The 13,138-nt window shown below is 42.9% G+C and overlaps 1 protein-coding gene across 1 annotated transcript in view; it reads right to left on the bottom strand.

The window, feature by feature from the left end:
• The window catches only part of FNDC3B (fibronectin type III domain containing 3B), a gene marked incomplete at its 5' end in the record, with an annotated part of 96,692 nt that overhangs the window by 46,553 nt on the left and 37,001 nt on the right, over positions 1-13,138 (bottom strand). The window contains 4 exons of the mRNA XM_010140608.1: positions 509-516; positions 8,058-8,111; positions 8,422-8,560; positions 11,393-11,452. Coding sequence (XP_010138910.1) covers positions 509-516; positions 8,058-8,111; positions 8,422-8,560; positions 11,393-11,452 — 261 coding nt within the window. The remainder of the gene's footprint in view (positions 1-508; positions 517-8,057; positions 8,112-8,421; positions 8,561-11,392; positions 11,453-13,138) is intronic.

Raw genomic sequence — 13,138 nt, 5'->3', positions numbered from 1 at the left:
TAGAAAGAGAGCAATCTGTAATCGGAGAGCTATGAAACAAAACCACGTGGTTCTTGTTTTAGAGGAAGCTGTTAAATGATATTAGAATTAGACACTTTCTTACAGGCACTGTGCAAAGAAAGCTGTGTAAGCCACTGACAGCATTGCTACACTACCAAAAATAACAGAGTTCACAGTCTGCTATCAAATTCCTCTACTTTTCAGATTCTTACCTTCACGAGATGTATCTACAGCTTCTGTCATCCTGCCTGAAGTGAAAGTTATACCACTCATTAACCAAAAATCACGCAAGGCAGAATTCATCTCTGAATCAATCCGGTCACAGGAAAGCTGCAACCAACATTTCTTGCAAGTGCTACCTACCCTCTGCATCTCAAATCCCACATAAGCCATCCCTGGTGCTTCTCAAACACTCTATCCCACAAGAGGGCTCTCGCTTTCCACCATCCAGCCCACAGCCAACCTGCTGTCAGAGAGGGACAAGCCTGGATGCAACCCTCTGTTCAGCCCCATGCCCTCGAGGGCAAAATAGATTGATTCATCATGGAGGAGTATTGAATGTGCCAGGTTCTGTACCACCCTGCTGCTCTGAGCACGTAGTGTGTGATGAGCAAAGAGGATCTGTTGGCAAGCACAAAACTTTGTTAAGAAAGCGGGATGCCAGAGGTATGGTTTATGGGAGCTTCACATCGACATGGCCTGGGGCGATGATGAGCCCTGACAAAGCCAAGACAGGGCAGCAGTGAGGGAGGCTATTGAGACACCTTTAGATCCCAAGTATTTCCTCAGGTACATCAGGTACAAATCAGGAAGGCTGAGGACAAGGACAATCAGAAGTTCTCTCCCTCCCTAACAGATTTAAAACAAACCAAAGACCTTTTCAATCTGACCAACTTGGTATGCCACAGCGTAAAAAGAAATCCGAGCTATTTGCAGGACAGAGACTCCAAGAATATCTGGTCTCACCCCAGGCCACATGTGGGAAATGGTCACTTTGAAATCTTCCAGTAGCAAGGCATGGAGTTCTCAACTCTGCATAAGTAATATCCACCTGAGCTGAAGCAGTTTAAGGGAGTTTTAATGTGAACACAATATTAACGGACAATTACATTGCAAAGTACCCAACAGCACACCAGAACAGAAAACTAGCAAAGTATATCCACGGGCTCAAACTGGTGCAGGACAGAACGTTATCCTCACCTTTGCAACTTCTGGCTTAAGAGCTCTGCTGTGCTTTTTACTGGTTTTGGCAAATGTCTCTACAATTTTTAATTTTTTTTTTTATCTCAGTAAAATTAACATCTGCCCATAGACAAGGCTACTTATTTCACCGGATACACATCAGCTGGACAGAAGACTCGATGTTTCTACGCCTCAGATTTACAGTCTATCATTTATACACGTGTCCCTCGCTGCGGCCAACAGCCTCTCCTGCTGCTGCCTCCTTGGGCTCTGTCTGTCCTCCCACAGGCCATTCTTCCTCCATGCTCAATATATCACTTCATCATTAAAGAGCTCAAAAATGCCCATTCTCCAGCCTCTACCAACTCCACTTCTTTTCACTTGGATTGCAACGTGGAAGAACGTGTCTACTAAGCTAGAAAGAACCATGCAGACACACCGCACAGCAGGGCACAATCCTGTGGAGCGGCTGAGGGGACATTTAGCACGCTGGCAAACAGCCATAACGTACTTTTATTTATACAGTACGATCCTCCGCTTGTTCTATACACAGTCATCTTCAGCTTCATCCACCTGCTCCAGCTGTCACACTAATGTACGGCTCAAGTAAATTAAAGCGTGGAACTGGAAGAGAATCATGAATCCTAAAGCAAAAGGCTTTTGTAAATGAGAAAAAAATTTCAGATCTAAAATCCCAAGAGAGAAAGTCAGCTGATAAAATTCCTTCTGCATAAAAATAATAGGTCATCATATTTCCCAGCTCAGCAATAACATATTTAAAATCCAGACTATGCAAAAACTAATTAGTAAGCCTATGTCTTAGTAAAATATCCCTTCATCAGTGCAGGATTACTAAGAATAGATTTTTTTTTCTCGCCTACACAAACTCTCTTCTGTAGGTTCAGATGCATTAAATTAATTTTTCTCTAATGACTTCACTTTTGAAAACACTTCATTTTGATTTCTGCTTAAGAATGTATTTTAAAAATATTTTTTCTATGCTTTTTCTCCAAGAGAACAAAGTGACCAAACTATAATATGTGGTAGATAAACAGTGATGGCTAGATAAAGAGGAAAGTCACGAAAAAAACCTCACCTGTAGCACCATGCCTAACCTGAGAGCAATGGGTCAAGGAAACTCCAATCTGTCAAACTAGTGGGTTAATACTTTGCAGATTGCCAAACATTTGGGTTATCTTCAACCTTACAATAGTAGAGATGCTGATATTGTATGTATTTTTCTTCTAGAACTGTTATTGTACATTCCCCAGACTCGCTCAGAGACCGACTGGTATTCAAATTACTCAGACTGGCTGGTATTTTGGATTCTGTTGGCACTAATTGGAGAGGCTGGCCGATATTTCTAATTATCCTGGCATTAATAGCCTGGAAATAGCCTCTCCTTTGCCTCTCTCCCAAGATTTATGAAAGCACTAATGCTGGCATAATTATAGACAGGAACAACTGGCAGGCTGGTACTGGCTGCCACCCAAGAGTCTCACGGCTTTCCCAGAATCCTTCTCCTATTCTTCGTAGACTCGGCATCCAAGATTTAATCCTTCAAATAATGTTTTGTAAGTTGCTTAAAATATACTGTATCATTTCCACAAATATTTCTAATCCACAAGTTTCAGAGGGAGAGCAGACACTGACTTCTTCACTAGCCCGGGTTTCTCCACCCTGTATGCCTTATTCTTCATGAGGACAATCCACACTGTGATGCTCACCAGGACCTTAGGAAAGAACAATTCAGCTTCACAAATCCATTAGAATTTGCACAATACTGTCACATAACATTTCAACACAATTTGTTAGAGTTTTGCCTGCTATTTCAGTTGTATTTCAAGCTACACACTTAAACCAGGGTGCTTAAGTTTCTCTTGGAGATGGTGTTTATTGAAACAAGGGGTTAAGATTTTTAGATGGGTTTTGTGGACCGTATTCCCTGCAGCAGACTTAGTAAATAAACATGAAAGAAGGAAGGGGCCACTGCAGGTACCGTGGATGCAGAAATAGTGCAGAGCTCTTCACAAGACCTCACTGCACCAGGCTGAATAAAAACTGACAGCCTCAGCTCTGCAACCAGCAGCCAAGGTGGCAATCTGCTGCAGGCCACGCCAGCATGAACAACTTCTTGGGCTCACACTAGCTATAAAAGCAGCAGATTGATATTCAATCTGACACAAAGCAGGGGAGCAAACTGTCAACGGTTATACCCTGGTATCTCTGCAAAGCATTAATTGTGCGGGCTTCTATAGCAGGGACTAATTTTTCTATATATACAAATGTTTAGAAGACAGAACATGACCTGGGAAACATTCCTAAAATGCACACAACCCCCAATTTCATCAGTGACTCTCCTCTTGCATGTCTCATAGGAGTGGGCATAGCCACAGAACAGATCCAGAGGGTAGGAAGGTGAACAGAATCCCAAGCATGGAGGTCCATGTCTCCAAATGCTGGTGGACCATCACTATGATGCATGGACCAGATTAACAGCTCGTATAAATGAGCACGTCTCTGCTAGCCTTGAGAAGTTGAAAGCTTTGTGGCAGAACAAAATTATCCCCATTTGTCTCTATATAAACTTAAATACAACTATCCATCATCAGATTATTAAACAGCATCATACTGTATCTGTCTCTTGAGCAAATTAAATGAGATTCTTAGCCGATGAGAATTAAAGCTGCTTCTGAGTTACACACTGAACAGGGACACACACTGCATGAGAGGGATGTCCTTGTCACTGGCTCAGGAACAGCCCTCCACTTTCCCGCAGAGAATGAATAGGATACTCTCGCTATCCCTATGCACAAGAGAAACATTTATTTGCTACCACTTAATCACAGAACGATCATTTCACATCTAATTAGTAACAAAGGCCTGATTCTTACGCCAGCGCCAGCAGCGTTTTTCAATGCAGTTACAGTTTACTGAGTCTGATGAACGCCAAAATCAAGAGAAAATCCTTTACAGTGATGTTCTCTCTTTGCTATATTTTTAAGGCTATATTTTTCTGATCAGCCTTTTGCTTCCCCCAATAATGAATCCTGGCACAAAGTCATCAGTTGACTAGTTCAGGTTTGTAGGTTCAGAGGGTTCAGGTTTGTAAAGTTCATAGGAAAAGAGCCAGGAGGTGAAATTTGTCTTAATTACTGATTTTAATTGGTTTTATTGCCAGACTACTACTGCCAAACCCAGCACCAGAGGTGCAGGCATGTTCAGATCCTACTGAATTTCAAAACACCTGATAAAAGGGGTTGATCCTAAGGCCTTTGAAGTCATGGAAACATTGCTAGTGAACATCCAATGTAAACGAATGACAATTCGCTGAACTCATCTTTTACTCTGCTGTAAGAATGAAGATCGCCCTCCAGAGCTGTTCAGGCATTCAGGGGTTTACTAGCAAGGGATCCCAACTATAATTCAAAGACCTATGTCAGTACTGAGAAAGGAGTATTTGTGATTTCTAAAGAATCCAAATGGTGAGGAAAAAAGGTGGAATATCAGGAACAGCTTTATCTGTTGACTACTCTATTTTCCAGAGTCTGCAGGTCAGGAAAAAACATAAAACTGAAGAAGAAAAGAAGTTGGGTATGACTGGCATATGTTAAGCAGTACAACCCTCCCTTCTTCAAAGTCAGTCAGAATACAACACACCTAATTCCAGTGAAGAAACAAACTAATTTTTGTTTCGTCTCAAGTTCATCTAATGCAGTAAGAGAAGGTTTTTGAAGTATGCATGAGAAAAAACAGCTAAACCCAAGAATGGGAACAGCCCTGTTTCCGATCTCAGCATGATACAGTAAAATAAAAAAATCCCCAAACCTACCTCAAACACTTCCCTCTCTCCAGTCCCTTGAACAGCCCTCCAGAGAAGCGGGGAGGTAGGTACATGGGGTCACACAGGGCTTGCTGAGGAGTGCTGCACCCAGGGTCCCAGGCAGATCCCCTCCCCAGTGTCCTGCGTGACATCCCAGCTGCAGCCATGAAGAGGTGAGATACTGTCCCCTTGCTACGATTTACAGCCTCACCTAATCCTAGGGCTGTAAAACGTGATGATTCTGCTGTTACTTTACAGCAACAGTTTGGGTTTTGCACATGCAAGTGATGTCACCTACACTCCTGGCTGCATTTTAGATGCTACAAACTATGCCTCTGCCCTGTAAATCAGGAGGAAATAGTTGAGATACTGCTGAGCATCTGACACGCTTCAAGATCTGAATTGCCCCAGAGAGAGACATCCTGCTACCCACCATGTGAGAGTGCAAAGGGGCTGCTGGGGCCCCCCCCTTGGTGGGAGCGGGTAGCTCAGCTCGAGCTGGGGGAACATACCAGTGTGCCTGGGATACAGGCAGACGTGCTTGCCTGAACACCTCCACCACTCTCCCGTATTCCGTGGCCAACGCCAGTTTTCCTTCTCTAGTCTGTGGCTGCAGCCTTTGCACGACAGCTTTCCAGGAGCTGCATTGGTGTTGCGAGGGTCACTCACATGCTGTCCTTCCTGAGGAAGGGATCCGAGACTTCTCAAGGCCAACTGCCGTTTTAGGGTGTTTTCCTAACTTTATCATTGGATAGATCCCTTGTTCTCCACTCAAGCAAAGCCCCCTCTTCTTTGCAGCCACAATTTAATTTCCTTCTGATCGCTGATTGTCCCATGTTTATATTTCATTCTGTGCCCTGTAGCTAATGAATGTTGCTCTAGCTGAGATCTGGCAGCGCATTTGCTGTTGCCTGGCAAGCGTTCTCCTCTTCCCTGATGTATTTATTTCTTGATTTCACCAGGACACAGTGTGGCATTGTAACAAAGTCGGTGCTTTTGCTCTACGTGGAGTTTACACAACCAAGTGAGCAGGTACGGGGCACTGCAAGTGAATTCTCTTTTGTACTTGGGTACATTGGGTATCTCTGGCAGCTAACTGCACCCTGCATGGGAGGCACAGCTTGCAACGGCACGTGAAAAAGTGAGTGGGACAGTTTGCCAAGCTCACCTCGCAGGTAGATGAGGCTCCTGCAGATGCAGGAGCACCCAGCCTGTATTCTCTGCCTTTTTTTTCCAATAAGCCTTAATAGCGAGTTTTAATTCAGCATTTGCGTCTCCTATCTCATTTGTGTCTCATATCAGAACAAAATTTTCAGAGAAGTCACATCTCTGGCATTAACGTCTTACAACCCAACAACTACACTTCAGTCAGGAGTCAGGCTGAACCACTGGAGAGGTACAAGTTAATTTGTGCAGGGCCATTATTCTTTCATCTTGAGGGACAGCTCTCCACTGGGGTCTTGCATTCCAGGATTGTGACTGAGGAAACAAGAACATTAAAGCAGACAGACCAAGGGTATCAGGATGCTTCATTTTCCCCCATTGGTACATGAGCCACCCTAAACCAAACTACTTTTGCCCTGTGAAAAGCAGACACGACAACAATCCTTTCTGAAGAAAAGACTTCAGGTACATACCCAGTATTAAAGGGCTTAAAGGACAATAGCATGTTAAAACTGCCTCAGGTGTATCCAAAATTATGTCTAGGCTCCACGTGGACAAAATAATCACCAGAAGTATCTGCACTGTATTAATGGTCTGTTGTTGGTATTTCTTCTGACAGGCCCTTCTGTTGCTTCCCTTCCCTTTGCAGGCTGGAATCATTAATGTTTCCACCACTTCACTGCTTGGTGCTGTTACGTTCCCATGGCCCCAACTCACTGGAAGCTTTGCAAGAGATCACAACTGCAAGGTTGACAAGGTGTTAACAAAGATGCAATGGAATCATCCTGGCCCATCCTTTTGGAGAAATGCCTTTTTAATCTCCTCTTCCCTGATCTCAAACTCCATTTCTTCTTCACTGATAACCTTTCCTCTTCCATTATGCAGAGAGGGGCAGCCAGCCACTCTGGAATTACCATTTCATTTATGTTCAGTGGGTTTCTCAACATGTAGACACCGCTAGCTGTGATACTGCTTACAATGAATGTTTGCACAGCAAGTGGTTCCAAACATCCAATATGTAGCAGAATCATCTGGGAACACCTCACTAGTGAAATGAACAAAACCAATTCACGATAGAATATTCCCTTGAGGGGAATAGTAGTTCAAACTACTAAAACCCTCAAGAGATATTTCTCAGACTGTACAACTAAAGATCCTTCACATTCTTCATTTCCTGATGCATCATTTCTTTCTGTATGTGTTGCCCAAGCCTTTTCTGTACCCAATACGTATTTTTTCTGAGGAAGATGATATTCAGTGACTCAAAGCTTTCTGCAGAACTGTGGCAGAAAGGAAGTAGAAAGGGATGGAGGGAGGCCTCGCAGCCAGACCCCACACCCCAGCAAACCTTGCTTTTGGCATTCCCCCCGACAGCAGGCTGCTCATTAATGATGCCAGATATTTGGGACAGAGCCCTTAGTTCTTTTTGGGTCTGGAAGCGTCCTAATTGTCACTAGGTAAAGGACACCCTGAATACATTCTCTCTAGGAGTGCTGCAAGACAAGGCGTTCTTCTCCCTTGAGGCGGGAACAGTGTTTTCTTCTGCACTCAGGCAGCATCCAGAAGAGAGAGATCACAAACAGATACATCTCAAGTAATTAAATAATAAGTAGTGGTAATTAACAAATGAAGTATACCAAATGTGCGATAAAAACTTAGATTTCAAGAGGAGAGATGCAGAACATTGTCTCTGTGCAAAATACACTGAATTAAAGGCTTTCCGCCCACTGCCCCTTTCACCTTTCCAACTCTTTACCCAACGCCATCAGGATTTCATTTGCGTACTTCTACTTTCTCCTGTATTTCATTATTTTTCTTTACTCAGCAAATCCTCGCAAAGTCTGAGTGCCATTTATCTGTGTATTTATTTCAGCTAGTTCCTCCTTACCTCATCCCACTCCAGAAGGTAGCTGGTGATTTTCGAACCATTATCAACGGGTGCCTATGAACAAAAATAAACACAAGGTGATTTGGGGAATACGAGAAAACTACTTCTCCCCCCAGGCAAATGTGAAAGCAAAGCTTGGGGATTGCACACAGCTTGGCAACCTCTTAACGAATACTGAGAAGAAGCTGGACATAATGAAACACATACATATTAAAAGTCAGGTCATTGCATGAGGAGGGTTTTGTCAGACTAGAGCAAGTTCAAGTCTCTTACTGAAATGACTCTCAGCTTTCAATTATTTTCAATGGTTATGATCACTGCCAGTAAACTCACTGCTTTCTTACCCAACCAAAGCATTACCTACCTTCCACTGTAGGGTTAAGGAGCTTTTGGTCCTGTGCGAGGGTTTGGGTGGGAAGGGACACTCTGGTGCTGAGCTGTGAGTGGTGAAGCTGACTGGCTCTGAGCAGGACCCCTTTACTGAGTTGTACATTGCATATACCCTGGGAACAATATTCAAATGGGTTATAAATCTGCTGACAGTTACGAGATGAGACAGTGTGGGCTCTGCCACAATATTTGACTACCAAAACATCCACAATACCATCTCCTAATGACAGATTTCTCACAGACCAGTGGCTATCATTATTACACTTCACTTGATACAAGCATGCTAAAAAAATCACCGAAGAGGAATATTACAGCGATACGTGCAAATACTCCCATAGACTGCCGAGTTATCATCACCATCTTTTCTTTCCACCACTATTTCCTTGCCTATTGCCAGACTTTCACACATGCTGCTACAATCATCTTCGCAATACAACAGAAAGTATGAACTCATGAGACTGTAAACTGTAACGCCTGGTTTACACTCGATTCGCACGTGTCATGTTGAGTGCTGGGAACTGCTGGTCTCCTTTCACGGGTACAAGAAACTCCTGCACAGCTCAGGCATCATCGCTTGGTGGACCTCCAGCAATTAGAACTAACGCACCTCAGGAACATTACTCCCATAAACTAAAAATCTTCAAAGCAAATTCAGTTTCGGGCAAATCCTCTACATCTCAGCACAGAGGGGGATATACAATACCAAAAAATGTGAGGAAGCAAATACAATATAATTGAGCACCTCCTCACGAGCTGCTTTTCTCTGAAAAATTAATGATGTTATTTTTTTTCCCTTCACATTTTCCATGCAGCAAAAGAAAAGTGTAAATTGGAAATCTTCTACTCAAAAAGACATTCAAACCATGACCAGACGATGACCTCGGAGCTGGCTGGAGCTATTGTGTACTTGAATGCACTGTTTAAGAAAGGGCAATTTCTAAATTTGTTTTCAGTAGATAAGAGTAATTTATGTACAATGCCCACCTACGTAGAATCAAACCTTTTGGGAGAGGTTCACCAGAACTCTACAGTGCTGCTTTACCCATCACCTGTTAGCAGTCAGGAGTGAAAACAAATGCAATTAATTAGTGGAGTCTGCATCTGGCAAATGGTGTGTACATGTGCCAGACAACAGCATAGCCAAGATCGAACACATACCGTAGGGGAACACAACCATGCGAAAATGAGCTTAACAAGCACCTTCTGCAAGCCCCTGAAATGCTAAGCATAACCATCTCAGAAGGTATGAAGAAACTACTACTAGAAGAAATGGAGGAGGTAGGTTCAGAGCGAACCAGGTTCTCCTGGGTGCCCAGGACCCAGCAAATGCAAGCAGCTTGTCTCTGTGGACACAAAGCCCTGAGGTATGCTGCCAGGGTTAAGGAGACCCAGGGCGATCTGCTGAGTAACTCTTGGCCCCGTAAATTTCTTTACTCAGATTTATTTCTTCACAGTCATTAATATGTGAAGAAAAAATTGTCATGGAAAGCAAACAGCCGGCCTCTTCAATGTGGGCTCCCCTCACTACAAACACATGCTGCTGCTTTTTAAGCCTGACTTTTGTATTTAGCAGTCACTTTTTTAAGCAGAAGTTATTGCTAACTGTTCACAAACATTTATAATTTGGCAAACCTACAGAAAGGTGGAGGGAGCTGTAGGTAGGGAGAGAGAAACCAGCCGGGACACAGGGCAAATACAACACCTCTAAAATGTGCCCAGGATCTCAACGCCTTGCTGTGCATGGGGTCTGCCCCGCTGCCTGAAGCTGCCTTTAGAAGCAATTCGCAGTTGCTTACAGCAGGAACCTCAGCAGTTTTTCACAACTCACTCCTCCTCGCTGCCACCCATCTGCTGCCAGGGCTGCCATTACTGCCCAACCCGGGAGCCTGCATCTTGTACTCGTTTACAAGAAGTTACAATCTGGTCTTGTGCTTCTACTTGAAAAGTTCACTTTAGGACTCCACTAGAAATTATCCTTAAAAAAAAAAGCTACAGTATCAGAGCAAGACAGATGCGTTTTGGTGTTGCGTCTTTTTTAGAGCTCTGAAGCAGAGTGTTTGTTCTCTAAATTTCACAAGCAGGAGCAGCCTTGATGTGAATAAGCATGCCAAACCTAGCCCTCGTCTGGAAAAACAGAAGGAAACAATAGAAAGCAGTGGAAGGATTTTTTTTTTTTTAAAGGATATCGAGCATAAGTGAACAGGATGTGAATTTGAAGCCTTGGTTCACAAGCAAAGGCTTTAAAAGAAATGCAACACGAGCAGATAACACCACCGTGTTAAAAACATCAGGGACAAAAACTGAGAATGTGTTAACAGTTCATGATGGTAAAACACATTTTTAGATTCAAGGAGAAATATGCCCTGATGGTATTAAGACAGGCCAGTGTGAATCCATTTTTTGTTGTTTGCTTGTTGTTGGGTTTTTTTTTGTTTTTTGGTTTTTTTTAACAAATGCTGGAGTTGCCATGGTCAGATGGGTCTGTAACCAGCAGCTTGACTTCACCAAGCAAAGAGTATTTATGAAGAAACTGTGCTGGAGTACTTTCAGTGCTAGTACACCTCTGTTACAGCAACTGCAGAAACACCAGTTGCTTGAGTCCGTTTTTGAAGAAGCTTGAGGTAACCCACTGTCATACACAAGCCCTTCCAGACCTCTGACACATACAGACAGAGATATAGAGACATAGATGTCTTGTCTTCCTCTTAGTATAGCAACGATGATGACATGGCAGAGAATGTACTGCTCAAAAAGCACTCCTGTAACTTAAAAGTCCAAGGTAAAATCTACCTAGAAAAATAACTAGAAGCTACTGAAAGCACACCTACAGAAGTGACCATGAAACTCGAGGTAGAGTGTATAGTTCGATGAAAAACTTTCAGGTTTATTCTCATATAACGACAAGAGTTTATATTTAAGTGACATTCATAGTCATGCTAACTCACCTGACATGATAATCTGTTGCTGGCCTAAGGTCTTTCAGGTTATATTCTAATTCTTCTCCACTGTGGGAAAAAAGCCCAAACCCAACAGATGAATAAGTTATGAAAAGCAGTATCACACCTAGCACAGCCAGTGAGTTTTCCAGTGACTAGCAACTCCCTCAGACTGTGATTTGAAAGATGAAAAAAAACCCCACCACAGAAAACCAGTAGTAAACAATATAGCAACAATTTGTCACCACACTTTGTGTTTCCTGAGAACTTCACAGAGCCCTATACACACAGAAGTAGTTATTATCCCAATTTATACAGTAAATGAACTGTGTGGGTTTATTTCAATGCCATCCTTTCATTTTGTTGATATCTGCATGAATCTCATCGCGTTTTTCAACCCTCACGGAGCTGAAAAGAGCAGAATCGATACATTACTTCTGTACTTTCTGCACATTCACTATTTCAAAACACTGCATAAAAAGTGAGAGTCACTGAGCTTCAAAGGGAAAAGCACAGTTTCTTGCACAACCGTTTCAGTTATTTGCTCTCTCTTCCAGAACCACACTCTGTGAGGACCATGGTAAGGAGATGTTTGATTAATGTCCTAACAGTTGGACCCAGTTCTGTGAAGGTATGGTCAGTCATTAATAAGAGCCATCTGACCTTCATGAGTTTACTAAAAAACCCCAAAATTCTCAATTTAGCATGAAGAAATATTTCATAGTGGGACAAACAGAGGGAGATGTCTCAAAATCAAGAGAACAAAATCAACCAGAAAGCACATGCCTGCTGGGTTGCCAGAACTCCACCAAACTTCCTTCTTTTTTCCTTATAATCCAACACTCTGCAATTCAGTTTTTTCCCCTCTGAAATGAGTGCACCTCCTTGCAAAGGCAATGCATTCAACATATTGCAGAATTTTGCCTACAGTAATAATGATTACTGCTGCTCGTGATGGAATGTACCACCTCAAGCTAATGGTTGTACTCTGGCCAGCAGCAGGAGACAGATTACTACGTGCAGCTTTAAAACAGATGCACAACATTTCATAACCCGGAGAAAATGTGCAGCCATCACACCAGCAAGCACAAGAAGTACTAGACAGTGCCCTTCCCATCTTAAGAGCTCAGCAGCACATGTTAACCTATAGAGATGCTCACACTGGCTCAGAAATAGCTAATGTAAACACTAGAAAAAAAAAAACAGGCAGCATTTCCCTTGTTGATATGCTCTTTTTATTACCTGAGACAGTTCACAGAGGGCATGAACTGCCTCTAGCATATCCCAGAAATACCCTATTTCACAAGACATCTTAAGAAAGGAGATGGTTTGGTCTCAGGAGGTAATTCCATCAATGCTGTATCACCTGGACTTTATTTAATGAGATTTGGGGAGGATTAGCTATTTCACAATAGCCAAGGTCACATCTCAGAATTTTCTTTTCTAGACATCATTAGCCAGGAAAAGAAAAGCGTAACACCATATGTACTTGATCACAGCATGAGCTCAGAGGATCACTGGAAGGAGAGACAGAGAAATCCCTCAGAATTTTTACTGAAGGCTGCTGAGAGCCAACTATTTGGATTTTTCTGGGGAGCCTACACGGCCTACTGATTGGTGTGCTCTCTCCTCTGCTCATCCAAGACGCTACGAAGTAGTAAAGTCCTCCAAGTTTCGCTCGTTAGCTCAAAAAGCAAGCTTTACTGTTCCAAATTCTGCAAGTCCCCACAAATTTTGCCCATTAGGAAAGCAGCA

This window comes from Buceros rhinoceros, unplaced genomic scaffold (assembly GCF_000710305.1).
Source record: "Buceros rhinoceros silvestris isolate BGI_N320 unplaced genomic scaffold, ASM71030v1 scaffold9897, whole genome shotgun sequence".
Taxonomy (NCBI): domain Eukaryota; kingdom Metazoa; phylum Chordata; class Aves; order Bucerotiformes; family Bucerotidae; genus Buceros; species Buceros rhinoceros.
This window is presented reverse-complemented; position numbering and strand designations above follow the sequence as displayed.